At 38.3% G+C, this 27,798-nt stretch overlaps 1 protein-coding gene across 1 annotated transcript in view; it reads left to right on the top strand.

Moving 5' to 3' along the window:
* The window catches only part of LOC115410172 (SRC kinase signaling inhibitor 1-like), a 98,253-nt gene that overhangs the window by 54,438 nt on the left and 16,017 nt on the right, over positions 1–27,798 (top strand). Inside the window, exons 4-14 of the mRNA XM_030121655.1 lie at positions 9,491–9,692; positions 11,539–11,668; positions 13,807–13,978; positions 19,209–20,137; positions 21,440–21,529; positions 21,961–22,001; positions 22,239–22,262; positions 23,909–24,069; positions 25,538–25,713; positions 26,013–26,143; positions 27,423–27,570. Of these exons, the coding sequence (XP_029977515.1) occupies positions 9,491–9,692; positions 11,539–11,668; positions 13,807–13,978; positions 19,209–20,137; positions 21,440–21,529; positions 21,961–22,001; positions 22,239–22,262; positions 23,909–24,069; positions 25,538–25,713; positions 26,013–26,143; positions 27,423–27,570 (2,204 nt within the window). The remainder of the gene's footprint in view (positions 1–9,490; positions 9,693–11,538; positions 11,669–13,806; positions 13,979–19,208; positions 20,138–21,439; positions 21,530–21,960; positions 22,002–22,238; positions 22,263–23,908; positions 24,070–25,537; positions 25,714–26,012; positions 26,144–27,422; positions 27,571–27,798) is intronic.

A 27,798-nucleotide genomic window follows, 5' to 3' on the forward strand; every position in this document is an offset into this window, starting at 1 on the left:
ACAGCCTCTTAAACTGAAAAATATTTGTACATTTGTGTGCATTTTAAAAAGGATAACAGTTCCATAAAATAGAAATGTTTAGCTAAAAAATGAGCCCACTCAATAAATGATGTGTGCAAATTTACTTTTTCATGTTGATGTTCACTTTAGCTTGATCGGACCCAAATACATTAAAAGCGGTGAGAGCACATACAGTCGAGGAAAAAAATATTAGACCACCCCTTATTTTCTTAATTTTCTTGTTAATTTTAATGCCTGGTACAACTAAAGGTACATTTGTTTGGACAAATATAATGATAACAAAAATAGCTCCTAAGAGTTTAATTTCAGAGCTGATATCCAGCCATTTTCCATGTTTTCTTGATAATAACCAAAATCACTTCAGTTCTTACATCAATATCTATGGCATTGTACTGACAAAAACAGTGCTTTTATTAAGCATTCCACGTTTTCTTTTCTGTGTGTTTTAGTCACATGATACACACAGGAGTTAGTACTTGATTGCATAACCATTGTTTCTGATGACTTTTGATGGTCTAATAATTTTTTCCACGACTGTAGGTTGTACATTCAGTCTGGAGGCATGAAGGTTAAAAGCAGATTCAATCACTGCTGACAGTGTATCAAACATCTGATAAAACACTTTAACCCTGATGAAGCAGTTCAACAGGGAATATCCAGGCGGGCATGGAAATGAACAGTAGGTGCCCCTCGTCTCACTCAGAAACAAGTGCCCTTGAGCAAAGCAATTAACCCCCCTGCTGCTCCCATGGAAGTGCCCTGTAGGAACATGACAGAAGACTGTGACTATATTGGGCAGCTCGCATGTGAAGGTGTCATGTGCACTCGGCGCTCCTTCACCTGTCTGTATGTCTGCAGGCGATGCTTTTAAAAAACGTGTGTTTCATCCACTTGTGTTTGCCATGAATACAAATTGATGTTATATAATGCGCAGTTGTTGGGGAGTCTCACCGGAAAGGAATGCCTTGGTATGCAGCGGTAATGCCCGTGAAATCTCAGAGACTGTGGGTGTGACAGGTGTGTACGTGTCAGTATCTGTGTGTGTGTGTGTGTGTTGAGTGGCTGTACAGCTGTGCACAGCTGCCTCATAAATTAAAATAGTATTCACTGGTTGGTGGGAAAACTGTCTCTGTCCAACCAATCAAGTCTTGAAAGGTGGCGTTACAAGGCTCAGTAGAGCCTCGTGTTTTTAAAAAGTGGCCGATTAATCTCAAGGTTTTATGTATAGTAATGTGCAGCAGATTTAACAACCTTATACAAGATGCTGGAAGTAGAGGTAAGCATCAAATGTACATAGCGCTGGATGCTTTTTACAATAGAGAAACTCTTCAGAGGCGTCTGTTGTAAATAACTCACGGCTGCAATGTGATCACTTCAGAAAAAGGTTATTCTTTTTATAAGTATATGTGTTATTACTGCAGCTGGCGATGGTGCTTAATGTCTTTTTATTATAACATTACAGTTTTGATATGTGACATCTTAAGTTAACACACCAAATGGATTCATACTTCAGCAGCACTCATTTAATCTAGCCAGATGTTGGAAGCTGTGCATCATTATGTTTAGCAATAATAAAGAATACCTGCGTAGAAAATAGTAATAATGTAGAGGCAATTAAAATTAGTCTCAGGGTCTGATTTAAAATGATTGGATTTGTCATTTGCCAGAGGTTGGTACAGTTATCATTAGTATTACAACAGCTCTGCAGGCAGGATTGTATTCACTGCTCATGTGTTAGGATTTGGAAAAAGGTGTTAATGTAGCCAGCTGTTTGTTGACTGCTTTGGAAAAAAAAGATAAATGATTATGTCAGTTAAATATTGTGGTATTATGGTGGCTGATTATTTTATCAAATTAGATGTGCATAATGTTAAAAATGGCTGCAATCTGTTGAAAATGTTTAATTATAGTCTGTATGGATGAGATGGTAATCAGAGAAATTAAATACTGTTCTTTAAAAATGGAACTACATGGCTGCTTCCATGTAAAATGTAATTATATTATGTAGTTAAAGTAAAGAAAATTTATATATTTATAATACAAAAAAAAAAAATTTAAAAATCTGCATATCTAGAAACATGACTTGTTAAATAACTCACAGCTCCGCAGAATGACAGACCAGTGAAGTCCTTTCATTGACTTTCATTGATTTCCTGCTGTAGTACTCCATGCACTCTGTATTTTCCTTTGCCAAGTTTTACATGAATATTATAGCTGTTGAAATGCATAGAATCCCCCATGCAAGAAATATTAAATCTAAATCGACATTTCTCGTGGCCGCACCAACTCAGTGATTCAGACAGCAGAAGAGACTGATGGGTAATGTCCACAGTTTAGCAGCTGGTTCAACTTCAGAGGCTTTTGTGCTCTATATTTTACGGTGTGATGGCTGTGTCATTGTCCTTTGTTCTGTTCATGTGCCCTGGAGATATTTAGGTCAGACTTTCAGTAAATGTATGTACTGGACTAAAGTAAACAGAATGACTCTTTGCCACTTGACATGGCTTTGGAGCTGGATAGAAGCTCTTGCATTATGTGCGTCCTATCAGTGGACATATTAAAGGTGCTGTATGTAAGAATTATGTTCCCAGTAATCATAAAATGGCCCTGAATGTCACCAGACATTAAGGAATCATGTTCATTTCAAAGGCTGATATCACTGACAGTAGTAATCCAGCCAGAATATTCGCATTTGAAAAGCTAAATGTCAGCCCCTAAATAATGTTTATGTTGTCATTTTATGTTTTGGTCTGGGGCTCTGCCCATCACCTGTCTCCCAATCATGAAGTCAGTAGTGTTTCAGCATCCAGGTTGCCAGTTCCCACTGAGCTGCATCTGGAACATTTCTCATCATAAATGTCTGACATTACTAAACTGAAAAGGCCTCTTATTATTCCCAAATACGTAGTGACAAAGTGAGAAACAAAACAAGGATATGTATAGGAGATGATTTTGAAACATGGAGACGAATGAAAACAGAGAAGAATTTGAGGATGAACACCGGCTCTCCCATGGTCTCTGCCGGCTCTCAGTGACTCTTATCGGGTGGTGAGACTGCAGGCCCGGGCCGTGATGTTTTCTCCTGGGTGAAGAGACCACGGTCCGGCCCCAGGAGAAAACACCACGGCCCAGTCCCGGGAGAAGAGACCATGGCCCAGGTGAAGAAACTATGCCCGGTATAAGTACCGGTGTAGGACTCATCGCTTGCCATGATAGTTCCTTGTAGTAGACGCTCATGCTGGATCTGGCAACCCCTTGTCTGGGGGGAGGGGGAGAGGATACCACATTCTACAGTATTTTGAATGTGACTGCAGTACCAGTTTTGGCCACAATCCTACATACGACTCCTTTTATATTCAATGCCTGTTTTATTCTCGTTCTTTTTTTGCTATATGACTTTGGTGCAGAACTCATTTTGCAACTTTAAAAACTCACTCATAAAACGAATTCAAGTCAATCTATAAAATTTTATTAGCATTTGCATATAGTTTTGCCAAAGAAAACCATTAGAAATATAAAATACATTTACTAGCATCACAATTAAAAATAAATAAATAAATAAATAAATAAATATATAATTAGTTTAAAGCCCTATTCACACAGGACTAGTTTAACCTGTGGACCTCTGGTGATTTGGACATTATGCCCCCATGCCTGTGTTTCATGCTGCACATTCACATTGGGATAAGCAAAGTCTGTTTACTCATATTTACTGACATTATTCCTCAGTTCGGATGTCAAGGGAAGGTTCACCACTTACAGATAACTGTTGAAAGATGGAATAATGTTCCTTACCATAGCTGTCGTGCTTGTCATCATCCATCTTTTCAGATGTCAAAAGATTTAAGTCTGCTCTTTCTTTAAACATCCTAAAATACAATTTTAATTTGTCATCACCAGCATATTTTTTGTCATCCATGATAATGAAACAGGCTGAATACATGAGCGGAGGTAACAAAAAATACCACATATCCCACCAAACTACAGAGATAATAATAATAAGGAAACACATCTTATCTTATCTTATCTTATCTTATCTTATCGTATGGTATCTTATCGTATCTTATCTTATCTTATCTTATCTTATCTTATCTTATCTTATCTTTTCCAGACGCACCACTTTTGGCCAAAACATACTGTCAATAGTAGGAGATAAACTTTGGAATAGCTTGCCCCTCCCAAAAAGAGAGTGTCCAACATACAACACTTTTAAAATTCACTTAAAACAGTGGCTAGAAAACCAGAGGTGCACTCACTTTTAATTGACATACATTTCATTACCCATACACTTTCTCTGTTAAATTGTATGCAAGTATAGAGGTGAATGTATAGGCTAATGCCCCTGAGATCATCCTATGTCTATTTCTTTTTTGTTTATTTGTTTGTCTCTTTGTTTGTTTGTTTTGATGATGCCTATGTCATCATTATGTGTATTTTTAATTTTTTTAATTTATAGCGAACTAGTGATGCACTAATGTTGGCTGTTTTATGTCTTGCTCTGTAACCTGCCCAGGGACTGCAGATGAAAAGTAGTTATTTTTACTAATTCTGGCCTATTTACATGGGTGTATTTTTTTCTACAGCAATGTTCATAAATGTGCATGGTCCCTACTAAATAAACCAATAAATAAAATTAAATTAAATTAAATATGTTATCTTATCTCATCTTATCCAATCTTATCTTAGATGTCGAGTCACACAAACTATTATCATGGAACCACTGATTTTGTTGAAACTGAGCAGGTGATTTACAATGAACATGGCTAAGTCACACAGAATTAAGACCATATGATCTTTTGACAATTATTACAAAATACCAGAGGTCCACATGTAAAACTAGTCCCATGCAAATAGAGCAATGGTAATATTCACAAGTTTTGTTTTAAATCTGCTCTTTATCTGGGACTGTTTATAACCTACACATTCTTTTTTCCACCAATGCAGCTGTATTTGCTGTCTTTGATACAGTGTGACTTCAGGAGCCCAGTGACTTACAGAATCAATACTAGAACCCTCAGTGACTCAGTTAAAGCCAGCTGCCCCTGTGAACCCAATAATATATCAGAGATGACATGTCTGTTCAAATATAGAAAAACTCATTTTTATAAATTTCCACACAGTTTCCGCTAAACCTTCATGAAATTTACTCCAACACATTCACCAAAGTGTCCTCTCTCTCACCGTGAAAGGATTCCGGTGATATGAGGTGCCACCTGTGACTGAGAAACCTTTGTGTGAGGACTACCCGAAGCCAAATTTCAATCACTCTCAGACTTGACCTCCTGTTGCTAAAGTGCAGAAGAACGGCTTAAACAGGATGGAGCTATGAATATATGAAAGGGATGCTGCAGGATGGGGGAAACCTGAACCAAGCACATGCACACTTAAAATTTCTGTTGAAGTTTTCTACTTTTATTGTGCAGTATTATTATTGTGGTATTTTTAAGACTTGTAAATATGTAACCAAATTAAATTTAACCCATAAAGACCCAAACAGCCACTGGTGACCAAAACCATCTACTGATCTTAACAGTTTAATACATGTTGATCCACTAATCCTATCAATACATGTAAATAATTGGTGTAAAATACAGTTTATCATCTTTTCATGGTCATCAGATATGACCCATTTGGATGTTCAGAGGCTCCGTAGTGAATGTGGAAACACTGTCATCATCTACAAAATTGATTCACCAGTAAAACTCATGGATTTGGATCAATGACAGTGGATGGACACACTTGGTTAATGCACAGTTATTGATAGATTTTGTTGAAAAAGTCATGTTTTCTTCATTGTTATCTGTTTCTGATATTTTGGCAATCAACTTTAACCGATAAAGACTCAGTGGTAATTTTACGGTAGTTCCTGAATGATTTTTTTTTCTCTAAATTTAACCTTTTTTAAATGATTTACAACCATTTAATACAATATTCTCCTCTGTATTTTGCATTTTTTTCAGTGAAAATCATGTTTTCCTATATTTTATTCTCAAATTATGTAGATGTTCATTAAAGCACCAGAGTAAAGTTGATGGTTATTATATCAAAAACAGAAAAAACTGCAGAAAAAAGTGACTTTTTCGGTAAAATATATCATTACCTAAACATAAAACAAGTGTGTCCATCCACTGTCATTGATCCAACTCCATGTGTTTTACTGGTGAATCAGTGTTGTAGAAGATGACGGTGTTTCCATGTTCACTACGGAGCCTCTGAACGTCCAAATGGATCATATGGATAGAATTAGTGGATCACCAGGTATTAAACATTTTACATCAGTAGATGATGTTGGTTGCTGGTGGCTGTTTGAGTCTTTATGGGTTAATGTGAGCTTTTATGGACACCTACATGATCAGTAAATTAAATATGGGAAAATACCTGATTTTCATTGAAAAAAGGTCAAGTACAGAGGATAATATTATAATAAATGGTGATAAATCAATTAAGAATGGTTAAATAGAGAGAAAAATTGGTTTGGGAACTGCCACTAAAGTAGCACTGGGTCCTTATTGGTTAAAAAATGTCATGTCAAAATATCAATACTATAATCCAAAGACAATGTGCTTCCATCTGCAGACATAATACATACATTCATATAGATGTAGTCAAGAATAATTATGTAACTATTTAGTGGGTATGTTTACCTCCCAGTATATTATAGTTACTTAAGGTGTCCTCTGTGTGGAATAATATGATGTTCTTACATTGTTAATCACATAATATGTAACAAGTGGTGCCAGGCACAACAAACCCCACCCCTTGCACATATTTCGCTCATTATAAGTAAGTGAGACGATTTGAAAAATTAATTTAAAAAAATTTGAACTTTGACCTACTGCTTCCAAAATGTAACGAGATCCAGTCTAGGTCACTGGCAATCTATAAAGTCAATTTGGTGTGAATTCAACCAATAGTTTTGCTGCTACAGACATGTGAAATTTTGCTCATTATAAGCAAATGGAGAAGAAAAAAGATTTTAAAAATTCCTAAAAAACTGAAACTTTGACCTACTTTTCCCAAAACGTAATGAGATCCATTCTGGGTCACTGGCAATCTATAAACCAAATTTGGTGTGATTCAACCAATAGTTTTGATGCTAGAGTGTTAAGAAACAAACTGAGCCAAAAACAATGCCCCTTGCCTCCCCTTCGGGGGGGGGGGGGGTGTACACACTACTCATCTCCTCTAAGGTCCTGTCTGATCAGCTCAGCTCATCCTGACCAGAACATGTTAATATTAACTGTCTCAGTAACAGAGACATCATAGTGGAAAGGGAGTCTAGTCTGAGTAAACCTCCTCTGATCTACCATCAGTATTCACAAGGCACAATTTTCTTAAGACTAGATTATTATTTAATGTTTGATGTTGCTTTTATACGTCAAAAATCCTTATTTTTTGCCAGTGAAGACAACGTGAATGACACCATTAATCTCTTAAATCCTAAAACTTTTTATTCTTTGAAACACTAAGATCAGCTTTGTTGCAATACATCTTGACTGAGTATAAAGAACGCTTGTCCAAATCCGATATCAAACATTTTCTTAATACTTATAGATCTTTATTCATTTCTATGTTTGATTTAGCATGTTTTTTTCCATTTCTGTCATACTGTGGATCAGGTTTGTTCGTAGTTTTCTCAAGTCGTCATAAGCGCATATTAATGCTTAATGATGTTTTGCTTGATATGTATGAATTTTATTATTTTGGGGACTTACAGGCAAAATCCGTTATGAATGATCTCCACGAGAGCATGATATGCCTTGTCAGGGTGTTTATTAGCTGTTACAGTTAACCCCAAAGCTAAACGTACTCTATCTTTCCATGATCACCTGAGGGAAAGTTTCTGTGCAGCCAATTTTAAGACAATTGAACCTTATGAGGAAAAAAAGTTAGCCCCTCCATTTCTGTATCATTTTTTAAAATCGATCTTCATATTTTTCTGCTCATGTTATTTCTCATTTTCTCCCCTCTATTTCTCTGGTGCATTCAGTTTTTGACATGCTGTACTTCACTTTTATACCTTCACCTTTTTCTCTGCTCCTTTTTTCTTTTTATTTTCTCACAGTTCACTAAACATAAACTTTTTAATTCCTGGATGCTGCATTATTTTCTGCTCGACGTAGCTTGAATTTTATGAAGTAGAAGGCGGAAGGTGTGCAGTTTCTGGCTGACAAGCACACCCTGAGACCATAAATTTCCAAACATATGAGCGGCAGTACACATAATCTGCTGTTCAGGCTGTTCTCTGTGTTGACAGTGGTGTATGTGGGTGCAGCTATACGGCTTTTCGCATTTTTAGGGACTCTATAAACATGCAACCCACCAGAGATAATTTAGTGCAACAGATGTGCATGCGTGCAGTCTTTCCTGATTTATTTGTGCCTTTTAATTATGCATTTCACATGTTAATATAGATAGCTGAGTACGATGCCTGCATGTTCTGAGCTTATTGTAGCCACGAGAAAGCAAACAACAACACCCATAAGGAGTATTCGAGGGCTGAGGAAGACCATAGATGCATAAAGCAATCGGAGCTGGCTTCACATAGCACTGTGGGAGCTCATTACTGTATTCTTTGGGCTGGAAAATGTCTGTCAGTAAGGATTCATTAAAACCCAACCTGCTCCAGCAGCTCTGGGTAGTGCTGTAATGAGAGGTCCTTCACAGTTTGGGCTCCCCAGTGGTTCAAATTGGACAGGTGAAATATCACTTGTAATCTGCATTACAGTAAGACTGTCATGATCGAATTTGGCTCCATTGCGGCCATTAGCATGACGGTGCCCGTGTTTGCTCAGTTCTTTACGGAGCAGTTGAACTGAATTTTTTTTTTTTTTTTGCTCAGGGCCAGTGCACTTTATAGTAGCTGCAGAGTAACATCCATTTATTTTATCTTTCTTCAGAGTATTTTCACTCTGCAAATGCTGCTTCTTGCCCTGACTTTTCTTTTTTTTTTTGCATCACCTATTGCTGTCTTTTTTAGAAATTTAATTTGACAATAAATACTTAAGTAGTCTTTGTGGTTTTTTGTCCATTTATGATTAATGGGGGATGACTTTTCTGGGGGCATTTGATCCCATTTCTCTTCTGATGGTGGTAAAACTGGTTGGAGTTGATGTGTTTAACCTAGATGACTGTGCTGCTCGTTCTGTGGCTCTAATTTTATCCTCACGATTCTTCCTTCTTTTTGTTGAATTCTCTCGGTGGAGGTGGACATAAAGGCTGCTTTGTCTGAGGAAATTTTGTTTTGTCTGGCCCAGTGTGCTAAACCTTTCTTTTTCAGTAGCTGTTTTGTGTTTTTGCATTGATTTTCTTGGACTATTTTCCACCTTTGTGTTTCTGCTCTACATTTTTGGTGCCTACTCAGTGATCACTGTATTACTTTTTAATGTATCATCTTTTTCTTGCTTTTCTTTGTTTATTTGTGCAATTAATCTTTATCTCTTTCAACTTCTGGTCTTCTGTCTCTCAGACTCGCACCCCACGCGTGACACGACTAAGTCCAACCCAGCCTGCTCTCGCTGACCAGGCCAGCAGGGTGTCCTTTGCGTCAGCTGAAAATCTGGAGACCATGTCAGAGCCTGACATCCCCATCGGCTTTAACCGGATGAACCGGCTTCGCCAGAGCCTGCCCCTGGCCCGGTCATCCAGCCAGGCCAAGCTACGGGCGCCAGGTCAGGCACTGTCACTGTCATTAAAACAGGAAAAAAAAATCAGGCTTTTTGCCTTTTGGCCTTCATTGACACACAATGCACCCATCTGTTAAATGAATTACTGTAGAGACTCTAATAAATGCACAATGACCATGCTGTAGTCAGCGTTTTTTGAGCTTATTCTCCAAAATCCTCACAAATGTTTTGACTATATAATGTCAAGAAGCTGGAATTTTCTAAAGCCTGTAGAGACAAAACCTAAAGATATGATCATCAGATTTTAATCCAGGATGTTCTTAAAGAAAAACAGTATTCAAACATGTCATGTCTGCTTGGAAAACTGGTTAACTGGACCTTGAGGTGGGATATCCGTTGAGGACCACCAGTGCCTTCGTGCAGGCAGTTCCTTATCTGAGCTGACTGAAGGCTGCCGATGTTAATCTAGTAAACCAGCCTCCAGTGAAAATCAGTCCATTGCATATGAAACCGCTGGATCTAAACAGAGCTGTCTACTGCTTCTAGATGATCTTGTCAAGCTACTTGTCATATTTGATTAATGACTTCGGCAGGAAGCAAATTCATTTACTCCTTATACTTCCTGCATATAAAGAAACTGAGGCTGATCCATTTGCAGGAGTTAGAAGCTGTAGAAAAAAAAACAAACATCTGAAACAGTAATTCCACATATAGAGGATATAAAGCGACTTTCCAAACATTTCTTGATTTGTCTGCTTTTGTTGTAATAGTGTGTGTCATAGTTACAAAATAAGGCTTTGAACACTGTGTAACAAACATGTTGGCATTTAACCCATAAAGACCCAAACATCCATTACCATTATCAAAACTATCTACTGATCTAAAAGGTTTAATAACTGTTGATCCACTAATTCTATCAATGCATATAAATAATTGGTGTTAAATGCAGTTTGTCATCTTTTCATGGTCATCAGATATGACCCATTTGGATGTTTAGAGGCTTCGTAGTGAACATGGAAACACCGTCATCTTCTACAACATTGATTCACCAGTAAAACCCATGGAGTTTGATCAATGACAGTGGATGGAAATGCTTGGTTTATGTTTAGCTGTTGATATATTTTACAAAAAAAGTCACTTTTTCTGCAGTTTTCTCTGTTTTTGATATAATAACCTTCAATGTTAATCTGAGTTTTTGAACATCTACATGATCAGTAAATTAAATGTAGGAAAATTCATGATGTATACTGATAAAATCCAAAAATACAGAGGATAATATTATAAATAAATCATGATAAATCACTTAAGAAAAGTCGGAAATAGAGAAAGTTTCATTTGAGAACTGACATAAAAGTAGCACTGGGTCTTTATGGGTTAATCCTGTTCTATGGCCGGCTGGGATCATTTTGGTTTAATAAATGAAGCTGACTGGTACAAGATTTATTTTCACTTCACTCACATTAGCCTGACTCTGCTTTTGCAGCTGTGACTGTATGTAATGAGAGAATGATAATGATGGGTAGTCCCATGAGGATTTTATTTGTTCAGATGCAATATATTAAGGCACAGTAGACAATGAATTTTCAAAGCTACTGTACTTTGATAGTATTATTGATCTTTGCATTAAAGGTTACAAAGAACACTGAGATGCTTAACACAATAACATTCTTTCATTTTGTGCCAACTTAAGTTTGTATTGTTTGTTTTTATTCTTCAGATGTTGATAAAAACATTCTTAATTTCTTATTTACATATTGTCACTGAGTATAACATATTAATACTTTGAGATGAAAAACTGTATCTACCTTCTCTTGACCCGACTCTAAAACTGGTTCGTCATCTTTAATGATCACACATCCCCCTCATTGCTCCTCCCCATCCATAAATGCAGGGATCTTGTTCCTCCAGCTTGGGGAGGAGACACGCAGGGTGCATCTGACCCACGAACTGACCAGCCTGGACACTCTGAGGGCGCTCATAGTGCACATGTTCCCCCAGAGACTCACCATGGCCATGCTCAGGTACATGTACATCACATGTGCAGCCTCCCGTTGGCTCAATACAAGTGTATGTGCTCTATGTCTATGTTTACACAGAGGTTATTGAACTGTTTATATGGTCATTGATCTGTTTAGGTGTCTTTTATCTGAAGCACTACAGTTGCACTTAATTAAATGCAAGTTTAATCAGGACTCATAAGGTGACAAATTGATATTGGATCTCAGAAATGAGATGTGTAACAGCCAGTTTGAGAGGATAAATGGCCATAAAATTTTCATTTTCTGAAAGACAAATTGAATAAAAGATCATGTAAGGGCAGGGCAATAGAGAACTGAAGCCCCGCCCCTTCCCGTGGGAACCATGAGACCTAATTTTGGGGGAAAAAAAATTAATGGTGGTCAGTGGCAAGAAAATGTTTTGATCCTGTTTGATTTGTGTCTCCATTTACACATGTGATGTTTGTTTAAAATATCATTTTGCAGGAAAGTAAAGTTACATTTTGTGGTAAAGATAGTATAGATCAGGGGTGTCAAACTCAGATCCTCGAGGGCCTGTATCCTGCATGTTTTAGATGTTTCCCTCTTCCAGCACACCTGACGGTCATTATCAGGCTTCTGCAGAGCTTGATGATAGGCTTATCATTTGAATCAGGTGTGTTGGAAGAGGGAAACATCTAAAACATGCAGGATACCGGCCCTCGAGGATCTGAGTTTGACACCCCTGGTATAGATAGTAGGCTGTACCTCTCATTGCATGTGATACATATCACCAACACCTCACTGTTCGAGAGTATGATGGCGAAATATTAACAGAAGGAAAAATTACTGTAGGTCTGGTCATGTTGAAGCTGTAGAGACATTTCCAGCAACTCTGACCAGATTATGGAGAAATTTATGATGACATGACCTGTGTGACATTCATGAGTGTAGTCTTTATCTTCTCATATTTTTATAGTATACTGTGGATTTCTGTGATGGCATAATCCCAGTGGGGTCAAAAGATGAGGTCCCATGGGGCACAACCAGATGGAGCAAGACATCAACTCTCTATGAGTCCAAAATCTAAACTACTGTAAAGTGTATCTGTGCAATACTACAGCAACAGAAATATAAACAAGAATGATAAACATCAATCAATGTATCACGACTACCAAACTGGTGGGATTTAAATTTTTAATGAGAAAGGAAGGTCTAGGGAAAAAACACTAATCTTGATTTTGTGATTGAAGTATTTTAATCACATAGACATAAACTGATTCAACCTCTTAGGCTGCAAGATTTCTATGCATAGACACATATATGAATGACTCCCTTTAGCATTCAACTCTGACAACACTAGCTCCCAGTTAAGCTACAGTTGTGCTCATAATTTTACATACCCTGACAGAATGCACAAAGGTAGGGTCTTGGGTGTTCTAACATGGCAATGACCCAAAACACAAGGCCAAGTCAACCTGTCATTGGCTACAGCAGAAAAAAGTGAAGGTGAAGGAGTGGCCATCTCAGTCTCCTGAACTCAATATCATTGAGCCACTTTGGGGAGATCTCAAACATGCAATTCATGCAAGAAAACCCAAAATCTTAAAGGAACTGAAGGTGTTTTGCCAAGAAGAATGGTCAGCTCCTCATCCACAACTACCACAAAAGACTTCAAGCTGTCATTGATGTGAAAGGGGCCAATACAGAGGACTAAGAACTAGGGTATGTAAACTTTAGATCAGGGTCATTTGGATAGTTTCTGTTGTCAGTATGTCAGTAAAGAGCAGACACATTTGTTTGATAATAAATGGCTTCACCCAACCAAGAGTGAAAGAAAAGTTTTTGTAGTATCATTCATATTCTCTGAAAAATGGCCAAAGAATCACAAATTCTGTATATATTTAGTTGTAACAACAAATTGTCTCTATAGTCTGCAAAATTCAGAACTCCAAACTTATTTATCATTACATTTCTGATGAGTTCAATATGAAGCTGCACCCAGCTGATTATCTCATTTTGGTGCCTCCATGCAGTAAAGATCTTCCAATTCCCTTGACACTCTGTAAATGAATGTACATCACTGGTTATTGGTGAGTAATAGGCATTGAAATTGTTTTACATGGACTGTCTATTAATGTTCTATTCCTTTTTGTTTTGTTTTGATGACTATTGATGTTTAGGTCTCCCAGCACAGCTCTGCTGATCAAAGATGAGACTCGTAATGTTTTCTACGAACTAGAGGATCCACGGGATGTTCAGGACCGCTGTGTAATTAAGATTTACTGCAAAGAGCCCATTTACGGCACCTACCCCGGACACCACAACCCACACCTAGCTAACGGAGACCTCCGGGTAAGTGTGTGGCTGTGTTTTTCTGTTTCTCAGTGTTTTTCTCAGTCTTGGTGTAGGTGCTACAAAGACTTTGTGCTGCACTGAAAACATTATTTTTTGGAATTTTTGTCTCGTAATATATAATACATAAACTAAATAAAACCCCAGTCACATTTCTAAAAAAAAATGGTAAAGAGAAAACAACAGGAGTTCCACAGTATTTGGGATTTTTAATGTGATAGTTTTGTGCTACATTGGAGCCAAAATGTAAACTGAAGCTAGGAAAAAGATCCAGATACAGTCACAGTCACCTTTTTCTTCATTACCAATTCATTCTCTGTGCAGTTGCCTTATGACTCATAGTTTAAGGAGCGAGACAAACACTTGTCTCTTTCTGGCAGTGGCAGATAGCAGTGAACCAAATCATCCCACAAATGGTACATTTTATAATTCCCCTTGAATTTGTTATGTATATACGTATGTATTTATCAGTCAAACCAGTATCCATCACCTTCACAACACTGCTATTTTTATATTGTCAGACATTAGTTTGCATTGCATATCAATGTCCAGGCATAAGTAAGGCTTGCCCACACTCCATTATAAACAAGTGGATGTGAGTGGAGTGTGTCATGTGACCTTACTCCTGCCCTACTGTTCTTGGACTAGCGCCAGTCTACATCACTGCTGCTGACTAGGCTGAATGCTAACAGACTGCAAAATAGCATGAACACTGTTACTAGATGATAGACTGTGCCCGGTTCAGCTGAGGACCAGTTAATGGGCGTAGAGTCTCATTGTTAAGGTAGAGGTATTCTTAAATGGCAAATGGATTTACTCACCATCTGCTTTTAACCTGAGAACTGAACGCACCACTTAAACGGTGACTCACTTACAGCCAAGTACACAAACATATAAACAAAGAGCTGACGTCGTAATTCAGTCCAGTATTTTGGGACTCGTGTTGTGTATTTCATTCACTTCCTCATCCTACCTCACCGTCTCCTCTATCAGTACCTGTAACACCTCATGTTCAGTAGCGGCGATCGTATTGACGAGCCGCAAAAGGGATTTATCTTAATTTATCTCTGAGCTCTTGGCAATAAATGAGGCACCAGACTGATTAGCATGATTACTAATGCTTTATGCGTTTGGTTACAGCTGGAACAAAATAAACCATTGCCAGTAAAAAGACAGAATGCCTAATATCATTCAATTTTGCAGTGCTAGTGTTTTCAGTACAAGACCTTGCATTTTGTTACCATCTAATTACGTTGCGATTATGGAAATGAGGGAGCAGTGATTTAAAATGTTAGTGATTGCGGCTTTTACCAAATTAAATAAATTATAAACTAGATAAATTGCATTATAGAAGAGCAGACATATGTGATGAGTAGTGAAAAATGAAGCATGGATATAAATGTTAAACAGTTTTACTGAAATGGGGGTGTTTTTGACACCTCTGCTGGTTCTGTTGCCGTCAATCAAACACCCTGGGGCTTTTGTTTACATGTTTGCGCATGTGATTGCTTTCCAGCATTTAGAGGTCAGCTTTTCCACGTCTCTCACGGGAGCCGGTTGCCGTCTTTAGCTTAGACAGAGCAGTGAAATCTTCCCAGCGTTTTACAGCCTTATCAAACCCACAGACGGAGCTTGAGTTTTATGTGTGTGAGGCTGCTTCTTTCATTGCCAAGGTGATCGACTAGGACGTATGCGTTTGAGTGTGTCTGTGTGTGTATGAGCTTACTGAACCCAAGACAACTGTGCCAAGATTATTCCCTGACTGCAGACCACAAAAGCATGACCAGGATTATTGACACCCAGGTGTGCGGAGGACAGGATATGGTTCAGGATGAGATTGATTGGCAGATTTTTCAGCCGCTGAAGAAAGGCCATGTCAAACGATGCCAGGGGATGAACCTGCATGGAGTTTACCTGTGATAGACGTCCCATGTCTTCAGGGGGGGAACTTGGAGGTGGCAATGAAACGTCTCAGTCCTCAGCGTGGTAAAGGATGGTGTCGATAAGGAGCGGTTGCTAAGATACAAGATGGAAGATGATGGCACTAGAGTCATTAGCCGGCTGCGAGGCTATCCACAGGGTGTTGTTGTAAGAGGCCTAAGGGTTATTATGTGGAAATATTGGTTTTTCAATTTGCATCGTCTCCAGGAGATAGCTTTGTGCGTCATATGCAATTACAGTGTTGTCTTCTTTTGTGTTCCCTTGCTGTATCTATTACACTTGGCTGGTACCCTTCAATGCAGGGCTTTCACTTACACTGCACTCCGCTGCTCTCTGTACTGCCCTGCTTTGTTTTGCCTCTCTCTGTGACATTTGGGATTGATGCCAAAGATAATCCCTTCTTGCTCAGTCTGTCAATAAACTATCAAGGGCAACTTAAAATGCAATTTGGAGTCTTTCTTGTCTATCTCAAAGCTGCATCTATGAAAGGCTGTAGAATGTTACAGTAAGCCGCATTGGCAGATTGTGAAAGATGTTGTTAACCGACTGCTTCCTAGGATGTTCTCTTTTTCCGATCAGCAGTGGGATTGACGCAGCAACTCACAAAATGATGCTAACACAGTACAATGCTCAAAATAATTATGGTATCACAATACACCAAGTCTGTGATACTACACTGGAAGGCAATTACTTACAATATGTCACAACAAGAAGAAAATGATCCCTCAAAATGCAAATAGCAGCAACTATAGTTTAATGTCTGTATTTATTCACTGCATTGTCAGATCTATTTCAACGATTTTGAAAAGTGAGATGAAATGATGCACAAAAAGAGTCATATTTGAATAAATGCAACTTTCAAATCCATGTTTTTCATTATTCCAAGAAATAATACCTCTGGTGCATCAAATTGGCAAGGGATTGGTTTAGAGTGCCTGCGTGTTTTAATAAAAAATTGTTAATATTCATCCCCAGTTTACGGATAACATACAAGTGAATATAATGCAATGAGTTTAGCACAAATACATCTAAATGGCCAGTACTGTGCAAAAGTCTGAGGTAAAAAATTATTAGACCACCCTTGTTTTCATCCATTTCTTGTTCATTTTAATGCCTGGTGCAACCAAAGGTACATTTGTTTGGAAAAATATAATGATAACAACAAAAATAGCTCCTAAGAGTTTAATTTCAGAGCTGATATCTAGACATTTTCCATGTTTTCTTGATAATAACTAAAATCACTTCAGTGCTTGCATCAATATCCGTGGCATTGTACTGACAAAAACAGTGCTTTCAGACATTCCATGTTTTCTTTTCTGTCTGTTTTAGTCACATGATATACACAGGAGTTAGTACTTGATTGGATAACCATTGTTTTTGGTGACTTTTGATGGTCTAATAATTTTTTCTGCAACTGTAGGTTTGTTGTTTTAGTGAAGTTCTAATAACCACACATATGCATTCCACAGTCTCTGTATTAGATCCAGTTCGATATATGTGAATTATGTACAGCTGTAAAAACAAAAGTTTCAGGGAAAAAACAGCTTCTATGAACCAAAGTGTTAGAATTTAATATGACCTCCCTTTGCACTTAACATGTCTTTAACCCTTTCATGCACAAATTATGAGAACCTTAATCTAAATTTTTTCCTGAGTGTTTTTATTACTCTTTAGGCATGAAAAAAACAATGTGATTGAAAAATTTCTTCTGAAAAATATATTTAAAAAATAAAATAAAAAATAATTAAAGAAAAAAAAAAACATTAAAAAAATAATAATGAAAAAAAAAAAATTCTAATGAACCTATTTTTCATGAAGTTACAAAAGTGTCCACTCAGCTGGACACCACATGTTTAATTTTTGACGTACAGAAACGTGTATTTACTGATAAATTGTGTGAAAACTATGGGGAGGCCTTGTGATTCTGGGGGTTAATGCTCAGGAGAGATCTACATAATATTACCAATTCATGTCAGAAAAGATATGTAGTGCCTTAAAACATTAATAAAGATACGTGTAAAAAAAAAAAAAAACAAGGAAAAGAACAACAAAACCCATGAATATACAAGAGAACAGCTGTAGAATAGCTGTCCGCTGTAGTGACCACTATTCATGAAAGGGTTAACCTTATGTTCAGACAATATAAGGTTTATTGGATTCATTTGTTGATGTTTTTGTGTTGACACTTAATTTTTATTAGTTATTTATCATTTTGTCATACAGAACATAACAAACAACAATCGGCAACAGATAGTAGTCACAATCTAATAGTAATGATAATTTAGGTTACAGTTATGACATAGCAATCAATTTACCTCATTTATAAAATTTTAGAGCAGCAGTTCATAAAGCATTTCACAGGACTATGAGACAAACCACACATTAATTGTATTTCAAGAAACTAATCCATTTGCTTCATCTCATTATGTAAAGTTCATCTTGCAGACTCAGCATAAATGTTAATCTCTCCATTTTGTGAATTTCATCAACAGTTTTCAACCAGTCCTCCAGCACTGGTGGATTTCATTCAACACATGTCAGATCTTTCTAATTGTTTGTTCTGCTTCATATCATGTGGTCAGGGATCACACTAAAAACTGAAATTAACCTGTAGAATCCATTTAGTTATTTTTTTTATGTGTCATTGAAGGCTGTGCACATATTGCCTGTATTTTCTTCTTCTATCTAAACAAAAAAGAATGAGAAATGAATATGTCTGCTCATTTCAAAGCTCCAAAAGCAACAAAGCTAGAGGTGGTCTAAGACTTCTGCACAAGACTGTATATTGTTATAAATTACAAGCACACGTTCACAAACAAGTAATTTACTATTTGAAATACACAAATGCAAGAATAGAACAGACTTTATTTGTCATTTGCACAGATACATCGCAGTATAGGTACATTGAAATTCTTGTGCGTTTCCCTGAGTCACAGAATCCAAAGAAAAAAAGACATGAACAAAAACAGAAACAAACATAAACACAGCTAAAACATATAAAAACAGTAATTGCACAGACAAACACAAATACACACTTGTAAAACAGAGTACTGCATCAGAAAAAAATAAAAATAAAAGTACTGGAAGGTAAAAAATAAGTTATTGCACAAGCTCATAAAGCATGTGATTACAAAGTAAACACTTAGCAAAATACAAATTACAATATTTTGTTCCAGCCCTGTTACTTATGGGTGAAAAATATACCCATTTTTTAAAATAGTTTGTTTCTTCATCAAATATATATTTACAAGGTGTATCTCTGACGACTTTTGTTTTTGTGTTATCATAGAGGGAGATGGTGTATGCACCTCAGGACTCCCCACCTAACCGTCGCCTCAGCAACCCGCCCATGTCTTCCCAGCACTCATCTTCCTCAGCCTCGCCTCCCCAGGGTTCACCATCCCGTGCCCGACTCCTCTACAGTGGTGGCAGGCCTTCCTCCTATGCCGGGCCTCCACACCACACCCACTCCCTGCCCCACCCGCACTCTCAGTCCCACCACTCCTCCCCCCACCAGCAGCCCCAGATCCACCAGCCCCACCATCCGCAGTCAGCCTTCTGCGCCTCCTCCAGCGCCATCCTGGAACGCAGAGATGTGAAGCCTGACGATGAAGTAGGGGGATCCAGGAGCATGGTCCTACTGCGGGGGGATGATCGTGGCGGAGGCGGGATCTATGCAGACCCCTACTCTCTGGGGGCGGAGACAGCTCGGTTAAGTCTAGCAGGAGGCCCTCACTCACCTCTACCTGCCAGAGCAGATCCCTATGGCTCCTTATATCGCCGAGGGGGGGGCGGAGGCGGCGGCGGTACTGGATCAGTGCGGTCCCTCACCTCCTATTCAGCTGCTGCTTTACAAGGCGAGCTAATGGAACGTGAAGCTCTCTATAGACCTGGAGGACCACTTTATAACGACGCCTATGCTGCTTCTATGTTGGCCATGGGCCTCCGGGTGCCTCCGCCCTCCTCCCCTCAGAAGATACCAGACATGAGAGATTCCTATGGAGGCACCATGCCTGGTCGGGGGTCTCCTGGGAGGCAGAGCTTGAGAAGGGACTCTGTGACCTCTTCTGTATTCGGAGACAGTCCTAAAGCCCGTGGGCAGGGTGCAGGGTTGGGCCTCACCTCAGAGCAGCTCTGCTTGATGGCTGGTCCTGGCGGGGAGGGAGGAGGCCCTGGACCCTTTGGCTCTCCTCTGCTGGGAAATGAGACAGAAACCAGGTATGACAGCCTCCATAAGCAATTTCCATCAGCGAATTGAAATATGTCTCTGCTCTTTTTGCTGTTATTTCTGCCACTGACTGACAACAGGAAATGATTTATAGTTTAAAGGTTTAGTGTGTAGTATTTAGTAGCATGCAGAGGTGAAGTTATGAAAAGGTAAAAAAAAAAAAAAAAAAAAAAAAGGCCCTTGTGAGAGCCAGTTTTTGTTTTGTCTGCTCTGAGCGTTTTGGTTGAGAGAATAATATCACAGGTCACTTAACAATTATGATCAGTATTTCATTTCTGCAGTTTGATGCCTCTAACCTTTCACACTGGATTTATAACTCTATTAATATTCTTTTATAACAAAGAGTTTTCTGTGTAGATACTACAAACATAAATTATGCAATTTGGTTATTGTTTATTCAGCCAGATTTTCTTCTACCATCCATTTTAACAAGTGAGAAAAAGATGGTATGCTATTCCTCCATATCAAAACTCAAATTAAAGCAAGAATGAAAAGCAAAGACCAGCGATTAGGGGATCAATAAGCCCATCATTACAAGTCACTGTCTGATCAGATGCATCCAATCTTGTGTTGGTTTATTAACACGCATGAGCCTTATTTAATAAGTTAGATAAAGTGGAATATAGTGCATTTCAGTTTCCTTTGGATTTTACAAAAACAAACAAAAAAGTTCCGTTTTGAATCTTGGGGGACTATTTGGAGATTTGTTTGAGTTTATTTATTTATTAGTTTATTTGGTAGAGACAGTGAACATGAATGAACATCTTTATTGCTAACTGCTAATTTGGATCCATAGTCCCTAGGCAGGTAACAGAAAACATCACAATGACAAATTTACAAATAGAACAGTAAAAGAACAACACAGTAAAAGTACAGCATATTAAAAATACTAGTTAATAGAAGACTAAGAATTAAAAATTAGACAAGATGGGTTTGATTTTAGCCACTGTTTGAGTTGAGGTTTGAAGCATATATGTAGCATTCTCTTACTGAGCGTAGTAGACTGTCCCAGTATTTAGTTCTCTAAATGAGAATGAGAATGTGAGAAGGCCAAAATGTAAAAAAAAGAAAAAAAAATACTTAATAGCTAATGTTTAATTAGGAATATACAATTGAAAATTCCATGAAAGAAGTTTGAAGAAATTTGCTTGTGTTTTTCATTCTAGTTCTTCTAGAAAGAATGAATCTGCATCTAACACAGTGTAGCATAGAACGCACAGCATCCATTATGCATGATGCAAAATATGTATAAATGTCTTAGCCTTTTGTGTGTCTTTGGTGTGTTTATTCAGGGAGCGTATGGAGGCTATGGAGAAGCAGATAGCCAGCCTGACTGGGCTGCTGCAAAGAGTCCTTAGCCGAGCGCCTGAGGCAGAGAGCCCGTAAGAAACAAACACACACACACAAGCACACACACACACACACACACACACACACACACACACAAGCCATATCCAAAACCAATTTGCTCTGTGGCGTTTTATATTTAATTTACATATGCCTTATGTAGTGCCCTTAAACAGAAGAGAACAGAACATTTTGTGTTCTGCTAAAAATGAAACCATGTTTTGACTTTCCCAACACATTAACTGTGTCACTGCACCTGTCACTGCCTGTATAAAATGTGATGATTCATGTCCCAATTTTGATTCCACTACCTATCACTATCAGTTATGTGGGGAATGGCGAACACACTCATTGTGGATTCAGTAGCAAGCAGCACATACATTTCCCACCGTATATCAATACCTCCTCAGTAGCTAAGTAGATAGTGTGTTCTGGCTGTAAGTACATTAACACTTGCCTCTTCCAGGGAGAAGATTGAGTCAGCCAGTGACTGCTCAGGAACTGACAGTAAGTGCTCACAAAAAAGACTAACTATTCCCTATCACTGCCTGTCACTGCTTCCCACTGCTGCTTGTTTGATAGCCACATAAATTGGCCCTCCTTCTCACAGAGCTGCCACTATTTCATTTTTCTGCCTAATTCTTAAAGTGGCTCATATGTGATGGTAATGGCTGACTCTGCAAGCTTCTTCATATGTGTCGGCTTTTGCTGCTGTGTAACCGCTGCCCATGCTTCTTGTTTTAGCTGGACGATCAAAAAAAAAGAAAGGTAGCTATGTGTTCCTGAAGTGTTTGGTGCCTTCTCCCATGTCTAACCCTCTGTGTTTACGTGTCAGTGTGAAGGACTAACTTTCCTCCTGCTCCTGGTAGCTAATGTCCTTCAAATTCCCCTTGTTTTCAATGTCAGTCGTAAACCATTTGAGTTGCATTAAATCTCAAATTAAAAGGTTTTTCTAAAATGTTTTATTTTCTAACTGAATACTGTAAGGGAAGATGAATTGATTTCCTTTGAGCTGATGTTCAGTTTGAGCCTCAGTTTGTAACTGTGAAATAATGAAGTGGAAGAGAAATGGCATTTTGAACGTTAAGTGAGTTTATCCTTTTTATCTGATTGTAAATAACCTTGAGAAATTTTTAATCTCATCAGATCACAGATTGGTCTACAATAGATACAGTATTTCAAGTCTGCTGCAGTTAGCAAAGCACACCTTATAAAGAACTTTTTTTTTTTCTAAGGGCCATTAATTTCTACTTTTTCCTCATATTTCAGTAATGCTTCCTTCAGATTTCCTTCAGCTTTAAATGACTTCAGCGCTTTGTGCTTCTCTCCTTGATCTGATAAAATCTATCAGGCACTTATCAGTCCGGCCGCTTGATGAAAGTTTATATATTTTCTTAATTTAGTCACACTGTTATCTGTGGTTTGTCTTTGAGCTTGCTGTTAAAATCAGACATTTCACTTATTCATTTAATCTGGTGAGGCAGCAGAAAGACATTTAGGTGGCAAAGATTTTCAGAAGCTTTTTGAAAGCTGCTTTGAGTTATGGTCAAACGTGGTCAGCTGTCCTGACTCTCCAGGGTTTCTAGGATACATGCTTCAGCTTACACTGGAAGCTGTCACCCTGTGACTCTGTAGTGGTGTGAGTGGAAATATACTTGTGGTAAACACTTTGAGAAACTGGTGATTTTTTTATTTTTATTTTTTTTGACGCTAGAGTGCTTTACGCTGCTCAGATGTTGCAGCCCTTGGGAGTTTTATCATAAATAAAACTGCCTTTGAATGCAACTCGGACTCCTACCATCTGTTACGAACCAGTTGATTGTCTTCTAGTAACTTTCCCTTGTCTTGTTATGCATGACGCTTGTGACTCAACACCCTAATTACTGTCACAGTATAGACTTCATTCTCATTTCAAAGGATTATCTGATGTTTTTCTTGAATCCAAACACATATTTGGGTTGTCTGAGGCTCAATATTAAATACTTCACCCAGATTTAGTGAAAACATGCTTTTTCACTATTGAGCTTTTTCTCCCTAAAGCCTTCCTGAGCTTTTATCATTAAGGTTTTTTAAGACTATAATATCCACCTTTGACCTGCACCACAGATTGACATTTCCTTACATGGCTGATGCCAAATGAAAAACACTATTCCCCATCCAGTCTGTCAAGTATATTTCTTTCAGATGCAAATTTGAGGTCATACCAGACAAACCTAGTAAAATTTCCACCAACATTACACCCATTCCACATCAGGTTTCTCTAATGTTTTCCCTACACTGTTTTCCCCTTTTTTGTCCTCAACCACAGCATTCATTCAACTCATTGATCCCCTAACAGTGTATTGGGATGACCTCTGTCAGTGTGTTAGATGTGGACTGTGGATAAATGTTAAATCCAGCTTTCTGATGTGCAGCTCTGACACCCTCTGCTCCCTTGGCGCTGATGCCACCCCCACCATCGGGTGCCAACCAGCCAGTGGCAGTGTCCCGTCTGCAGATGCAGCTCCACTTACAAGGCCTGCAGCAGAACACCAACGCACTTCGCAAACAGCTCTCTCAGCTGCGGAACATGCAGGTCTGTATGTGTTAAGAGAAAAACAGCTTTGAGCATATCTTACATACAGTCGCAGAAAAAATTATTAGACCACCCTTGTTTTCTTCAATTTCTTGTTCATTTTAATGCTTGGTACAACTAAAGGTACATTTGTTTGGACAAATATAATCATAACAACAAAAATAGCTCATAAGAGTTTAATTTAAGAGCTGACATCTAACCATTTTCCATGTTTTCTTGATAATAACCAAAATTACTTAAATTTTTACATCAATATCTATGGCATTGTACTGCAAAAACAGTGCTTTTAGGCATTCCTTGTTTTCTTTTCTGGTAAATGGACTGAACTTATATAGCACATTTTCTACACCTACATGGTGCCCAAAGCGCTTTACAATTCCTCATATTGGGTAGGGTTCAGTGTCTTGCCCAAGGACACTTTGACATGTGGACAGTCAGAGCCAGGATTCGAACCGCTGACCCTTTGGTCATTGGACGACCCACTCTACCAACTGAGCCACAGCTGCCCACTCTGTTGGTTTTAGTCACATGATACACACAGGAGTTAGTACTTGATTGCTTAACCATTGTTTTTGATTACTTTTGATGGTCTAATAATTTTTTCGCAACTGTATTATCACATATATGTGTATTTATATAAGTGCTTGTGCAGTTCGGGCCTGTTTAAAGCTGCAATATGTAAACTTTCCACGGTAAAATATCTAAAACAACAAGGCCTACATTTTTTACTTGGGTATTTAAAATATCAAAACCTCTATTAACCTCTGTTAACATTAATGGTTGATGTTACATGCAGCCTTTTCACCATAATAGTGTAACATAATGTGAATATGCATCACTAAATGCACATATATGAACATGAATGCATTACTTTATCAGTAAACATATCTTATTCACTCTCATCACCAGTGTTGGTGAAAATAACATTTCCCATGATCTAGCGATACTTACAATGTCATTTGCTAATACATTTTTTGATTTCGAGCCCCCTGTCTGCAAAAATTGCAGTTTGTCAGTATGCTTACCAGCTGTATAAAAACAGGTATAAGCATGGTGGCTGTGGCTCAGGAGGTAGAGCAGGTCGTCCAGTAACGGTTGAAATCCTGCTCTGTCCCAGTCATGTGCTGTTGTGTCCTTGGGCAAGACACTTCACCCTCCTTGCCTCCAGTGCTGCTACTCACACTGGTGTATAAATGCGTATGAATGTTCAGTGGGTGTCAGAGGGGCCGTAGGCGTAAATTGGCAGCCATGCTCTGTCAGCCTGCCCCAGGGCAGCTGTGGCTACATATGTAGTTTACCACCACCAGAGTGTGAATGTGAGAGTAAATAAATAATGGATCCACTGTACGTGCTTTTAGTATGCATTCATAGAAAAGTGCTATATAAATCTAATCCATTATTATTATTATTATTATTATTATTATCATTATTATTATTATTATTATAGCCATGTTTTTTCTTGTTCCAGTTGGAAAACCAGGACTCAGTCTTGTCGCTGCTGAGGCAGACAGAGTCAGAGTTAAGCCTCATGATGCTCGATGCCATGCGCACCCAGGAGGACCCACTCCAAAGACAACGCCTCCTAGTGGAAGAGGAAAGACTGAAGTACCTCAACCAAGAGGAGCTGCTCATACAGCAGCTGCAGTGAGTTTGCAGCAGAATTAATTAATGCAATAAATTCAATAAATGTGGAGTAATTTGTCTCGGTTGTTCTGCTGTAAACCCTCAGGGGCAGAACAACCTCACACATTCTGCAACTTACTGAGACATATAGACCAAAACTTATAGAGATCAAAAGCTTAGGGAACAGTGATTATAGAGAGCATGATTCTAAATACATACAGAATCACTGGTGGAAATGTAAATATATAAACATATGCTGCATTCGAGGCCAGATTGGTTGCAGTTTTTACTAAATGTTTATTATGCCTTGTGCTCCACAGTGATCTGGAGAAGTCAGTGGAGGAGCTGCAGAGGAACTCATCAGTCAACCACGGACTAGTAACCGAGCAGGATGTAGATCAGAAGAGCAAGGAGCTAAGGATTCTGGGAGAGACCCTCACTGAGCTCAAAAGTAAACAGTTTACATCAACGTCCTTTATGAATGTGGTTGCAGTGTGAATGCAATGGCTCTTTCGTATGCATATAGTTTTCTGTAAGTGCATTATTGAGTTTGTGCTTTTGCCTTTAAACCTAGAATTTGAGAAAAGGTCAAAAGACACCTGAAGGCATAGAAAGAAACTTGTGTTACATACTTACTCAACATCCGACTACTGCCAGACTCTCCATATTTCTTTCTAAGCACAGCCCTTTTAATTAGAGCTTCCAAAGCTTCCCTTGGCATTATTAGCTCCATTAAGTAGTATTATTTATGATTTCATCACATACTGACCACTAATATCTTCTGTAATATCTGATTGGATGTGAAATGTAGACCATTGGAGTGCAAATCTAAATGTTTCACAAGCTAAAAATCTTGTATATTCTTTTAAATTGTGAAATTACATTTGAACACATTTTAATTAGACTTTTACCACTCGATTTGCAGTGTGATACTTCCATATTTCACATACGAATGTTAAGTTTCCATTGAAATATGTACTAATTGAATTTACTTTCACTAGTGCAATGATGATTCATTTTACTGAGGCCGTGTTAAAATACTAAACTGTTAGAACTGCTAAAAGTTATTGCCCATCTGTGTTCATTATATGTTACCATCCAAAGTCAGATTCATTCTTATGAATCATTTTAAAACCATATTCATAAAGTTTTTTATTTCACCTCTTGACCTGTGTAGTTGCACACTCCAGCTTGATTATCAGTGACTATTTCTATCATTTTAATTGAACTAATTGTCATTATGTAGACTGACCACTCCTATTTTGCATATCCACACAGCAAATGCAACACAAAGACCAGTTTTGTTTGTGAGGACGGTTGTATAAAAAAGGTCAAATTGCAGATCTACCGATGTTGTACCTGTCTAACAATGCTAAAATGTCCACACACCAGCAGGCAAATGCACACTTTGTTTATTCCTTTAACTGTCTTTTGACCTGCATCCACCGTTCTTATTGAAGCCTTCTCGACATGACAAAAAAACCCAAAGCCTTCACAAGCTGTGACAGAAACAGCATCCTGCCTTCCCTTTATGTCTGTTTTCCTGTAATCTCGCTTCGCTTCCTTTATACCTGGCCCGCTCTCCGCCTCTATTTTTCTGCATATCACATCTTAACACATCCTGTGACACACCGCTCTCTCTCTTCCTCCATCTGTCTTTCCCTCCTCATCATTCTGCCAAACGTCCTGCTTGATCCCCTTCTTCTTTCTTGATTCTCTCTCCGATCCAGACCAGTTCCCCAGCCTGCAAAGTAAGATGCGGGTGGTGCTGAGGGTGGAGGTGGAGGCTGTGAAGTTCCTGAAGGAGGAGCCCTACCGTCTGGAGGCCCTGCTGAAGCGTTGTAACACCATGACAGATGCCCTCAGCACACTACGCAGGTATAGAGTCCTTATCACAGCCACGTACTGTAAGGCTTTTGTATTCAACCAACTCAGGGCCAGAGTTAGAGCTTTAAAATACCCATTCATTTTAATTATATGTAGTCTTTCAGTCTGTTTTTTTCAATTTCATTGTAGTTTTAGTAGAATTTCCAAGTGTCTTAGTTATTGTAGATTTGTTTTTATTTTGAGGAATTCACTAGGATTCACTACGTAGGATAAAAGAAG

The sequence above is a fragment of the Sphaeramia orbicularis genome, chromosome 19, assembly GCF_902148855.1.
Source record: "Sphaeramia orbicularis chromosome 19, fSphaOr1.1, whole genome shotgun sequence".
Classification (NCBI taxonomy): Eukaryota; Metazoa; Chordata; class Actinopteri; order Kurtiformes; family Apogonidae; genus Sphaeramia; species Sphaeramia orbicularis.